The sequence below is a fragment of the Limulus polyphemus genome, unplaced genomic scaffold, assembly GCF_000517525.1.
Source record: "Limulus polyphemus unplaced genomic scaffold, Limulus_polyphemus-2.1.2 Scaffold601, whole genome shotgun sequence".
Lineage (NCBI taxonomy): Eukaryota > Metazoa > Arthropoda > Merostomata > Xiphosura > Limulidae > Limulus > Limulus polyphemus.
This window is the reverse complement of record NW_013666211.1, coordinates 383,969-387,793: the sequence shown is the minus strand read 5'-3', so window position 1 is coordinate 387,793 and position 3,825 is coordinate 383,969. Positions and strand designations below refer to the sequence as shown.

General features: G+C 32.2%; 1 protein-coding gene across 10 annotated transcripts in view; it reads right to left on the bottom strand.

Moving 5' to 3' along the window:
• The window catches only part of LOC106459403 (bromodomain-containing protein 3-like), a 122,199-nt gene that overhangs the window by 75,772 nt on the left and 42,602 nt on the right, over window positions 1–3,825 (bottom strand). For all 10 annotated transcript variants that reach the window (XM_013919020.2, XM_022385883.1, XM_022385884.1 and 7 more), the window contains one exon: window positions 2,507–2,608. In XM_013919020.2, the coding sequence (XP_013774474.2) occupies window positions 2,507–2,608 (102 nt within the window). The remainder of the gene's footprint in view (window positions 1–2,506; window positions 2,609–3,825) is intronic.

Below are 3,825 nucleotides of genomic sequence, written 5' to 3'. Positions count from 1 at the left end.
GAGGGATGTACATATTCGTGAGTATTATAGTTTGTCCTGGATTTGGTTTGACTGGGTCTGGAGCATACATTAAGCTTAGAAAATCAGGCAGCGGCGCTTTCGAGGATGCGTCGGGTGCGATAAAGCACTAGGGCTAAAAATTTTGGGTGGGGGAGGAGGCCGTCTGTCAGTGCTTTTCAGGGCTAGGAGGAGGACCGTGGTCCAATTCTCAGAATTTTGCTGTGTAGGAAACGGGAGTAACCCCGAGAAAACCCACTTTCACTGGTCAGGCGCCGAATAATCTACCTGACCAGTGCCCAAAGCTGAAAAAGAAATTTCTTTCAGTTACTTGGTGAATGTTTTATGTGTTTTCTAGACTGTTTATGTAATTGAATGGTGATATGTATGTGTTCCAAGTTTCTGGTGTTAGAGCTAATTGTTTGAACTGTTTAAATTTGAGAAATCCTCCACACGCATATAAATATAACCAACGCGACGTGCCATAAAAGTATCTATTATTAGTTCGCTATAATCAGTGTGCTATAAATTTTGGAAACTATAACTGCGATTGTTATAACGCTTATCAATCGAAAAACTTAAGATATTTAACCAGGAGCATTTACAAAGTTCGAACATTACAAATCATTTAACTTCAGTAGATTCTCATCGGATATTAGTACTTTTACGAAAACATTACATAACTTCAACGGTGGAAAACTCAGCGTGCGTGGCTGATGAATAACGAAGGACAAAGCTCGCTCATCATGAACCCTCGATAAGATATCGAAGAAGTTCCAGACTAAAAAGAAGACTAAGTTCTAACTAAGACTAAGTTCTATCAACATAACAATCACAAAAATCATATATTCTATGTTATTTATCAATGAGCCAGGATAAATATTATGCTTTATTTGTACTCATTGATCATTTTTCAATAGGCCTAATACATATTATGAAAGATATGGAAAAAAATTAGATTAACGTAGTTTTTAGCCTCAAAAGTAGGCCTATTGGTATATTAGCTTCGTCAATGTTTGGCGTGAAAAAACCATAATATTAAGTTATTGTCTGGTAGTGTTTAACAAACAATGTTTCCAATAGGCCTAATACGTATTATGAAAGACGTGGAAAAAATCTGAAGTCAAACTTTATTTTTATCACAAATATTAGACCTATTGGTTTACCGGATTTATGAATTTTTGGCGTTGAAAACCTTAATATTATTATTAAGTAATAATCGGGAAACGTTTAACAGACAGTTAATTGATTATTTTTATCACTATAAATGATATAAATGATATTGAAGTATGAATTTAAAATGGTAACATTTATATTTGCTATGTTCTACTTCTCATTATCAATTATTGAAATATATATATACTAGCTGAGTTACCCAGCGTTGCACGGTGACAATTTAGATTTGAAATGTATAGATCAGTATTTTTTCTGCAAATTATTCAGTAAGTAGACAAAAGCTGTGATGTGAGAAGTAAAAAAGCATTTAATCAAACAAAGCTTTATTTGAAATTAGATCGTGTTTGAGCTTGTTTTGTTCTTAGAGCCTGAAGTCGTACATCATATTGCTCCTCTGTTTCTTGCTCTCTGTAACTTATTTGTCTTAATTTTTGTGCTTGAAGTCTGGTTTGACGTTGTTCAGAAGTTTCTTGTTGTCTATATCCAGCTTGCCTTGATGATTCTGACTGAACTCTGGCTTTGTGCTGTTCAACAGTTTCTTGCTGTCTTTGAGTAGCCTAACTTTCAGCTTAAGCTCGAAGTCTAACTTTACGTTGTTCCAAAGTCTCTTCCTGTATTTGAGCAGCCTGTCTTGCAACTTGTGCTTGAAGTCTTTGATTGCATTCTTCTTTTGTTTCAGCTGCTCTTTGTGCTTGCATTTTTTTAGCAGCAGAAGACTTTCCATAGAAAGAGCGTTTCTTGGGTGGCATAATCACCTGTATCACTAAACAATACTTTGCAATTCACAAAGTTACTAAATCACTTATGAAACCACTTAGCACTATTTAAAGAAAACTGTTTTTGGAAATACTGAATTGACAGCAAGGTGATCTGAGTGTCTCCCGCCATAACGCTTTCTATGTGCAAAACGTGCTTATGTATATATGTTTATTACAAAAAAATGGCACAATAATCATTAATTGTCAGTTTCATCATTAAATACTACACCAAATACAAAATAAACAGCACCATTAAATTTCTTGTAAAATTTGCAAGTTCAACCATTTGGTTTCCTATATCGAACAAAATAAACAAACTTCCTCTTTTATTTATATATATATATATCACATATTATTAAACAACTTTTGGTTTGAATGACAACAGCTTGGGTTTCAGTATTTTATTTTCCAAACAATTTTTGTTTTAACAGTTACTAAACTAAGATGTGGAACAAATATCTTCAGTTAGGTAAAATTAATACTGTCTGCATATAGAGAAAGTCATCAGATCAACATAAAAATTTAAGTTTTACTGTTTTAAGACTATAAATGCTGAGAAAATTTTATTAACTTACTTTTACAGTTCCTAGATCCATAGGCTGTTTTATTACTTTATGGTAATCATGTAACCCTAAAAGTTCTGCATCCACGGGCTTATAGAATGGCCAAGCATAGCCCTACAACAATCATAAACCATTAAAATGTAATATATATGTTTTTTATAAGTATACTTCTCTTTCAACTAAACATAATCATTAGATCAAAGCTAATAAACCAATCACCAGTCACAAAAAAAGATAAAGACAATGGGAACAACACAAGGTATCCAGTCATAAATTTTCTGTTGGATCATCACACAATGTTTTTCAAAAAAACTATAGCTATATACTGTTTTACTCTTAAGGCAGACTTTATATTTATACAGCAATTATTTATAACATTAACAAAATAGTTTGGTATCAAATGTAAATACAAAATCACTGTAACAAAAATAGTATTCAGAATTTCAGCTAAACTAATCACACAATTCTTTTTCCCTTAACCCTACGTGTAATAGTGGGGGTCAAAGTGCACTTCATGACTTTTTACAATTACATTTAAAATTTAATTAACTTTATTATCAATGTATTCAATAAACCTGGCATTAAAATGTACTTCATTATTCAAATTTTAATATTAGGTAAGGTTTAACTTTTTGACTTCAAAGAGGAATATTTGAATAAATTCTCAATCTTCCCTTCTCTATCACATGACACACCTATCTCCAAACTGCCCATTTTAGATTCTCCTTCTACTTCTATATGGTCTTTGAGTTTGGCATAAGTTTCACAGTTATAGTAGAGATATTGCTAAGAAATAACATAAATTTACAGCCTCCAATCTTCTTGCTTTACTGAAATACAAACCAGAAAGCCAAACTAATCTCCCATAACATCCTATCTCTTCCAGTCTTTCAAAAAATGTCAATAATTCTCTCTGACATTTGCTACTGGATTATTTAGAATCAACAGAAAGAGAAGATAATAATTTATGGAATGACATATAAGGTTATCTCATTCTGATGACAGTTTCTGAATTATTTGGCCTATAAGTTTATTGTTGCTATACCCAAGACCACCTCAACCAGCAAACAATTATTTCAATCAATTACAGCTTAGCTGAAAGGCCAGTAAACCCTTTCAAGACGGGTCATGGGTGAAAGGCCATGTCATCTCATTTGTTGACTGGCATTCAAAATTTTATTGAACTGCAATTTCATGAATTTATATCAATAAGTTCAGTATCAAACTGTAGATTATAATTCAAATTTTAGTACTATACATTACTCAATTTCTTAATTAAAAAGCAAATATTAAAAAAAAACACAGATAAACATCAATTTTTGTATGTCACG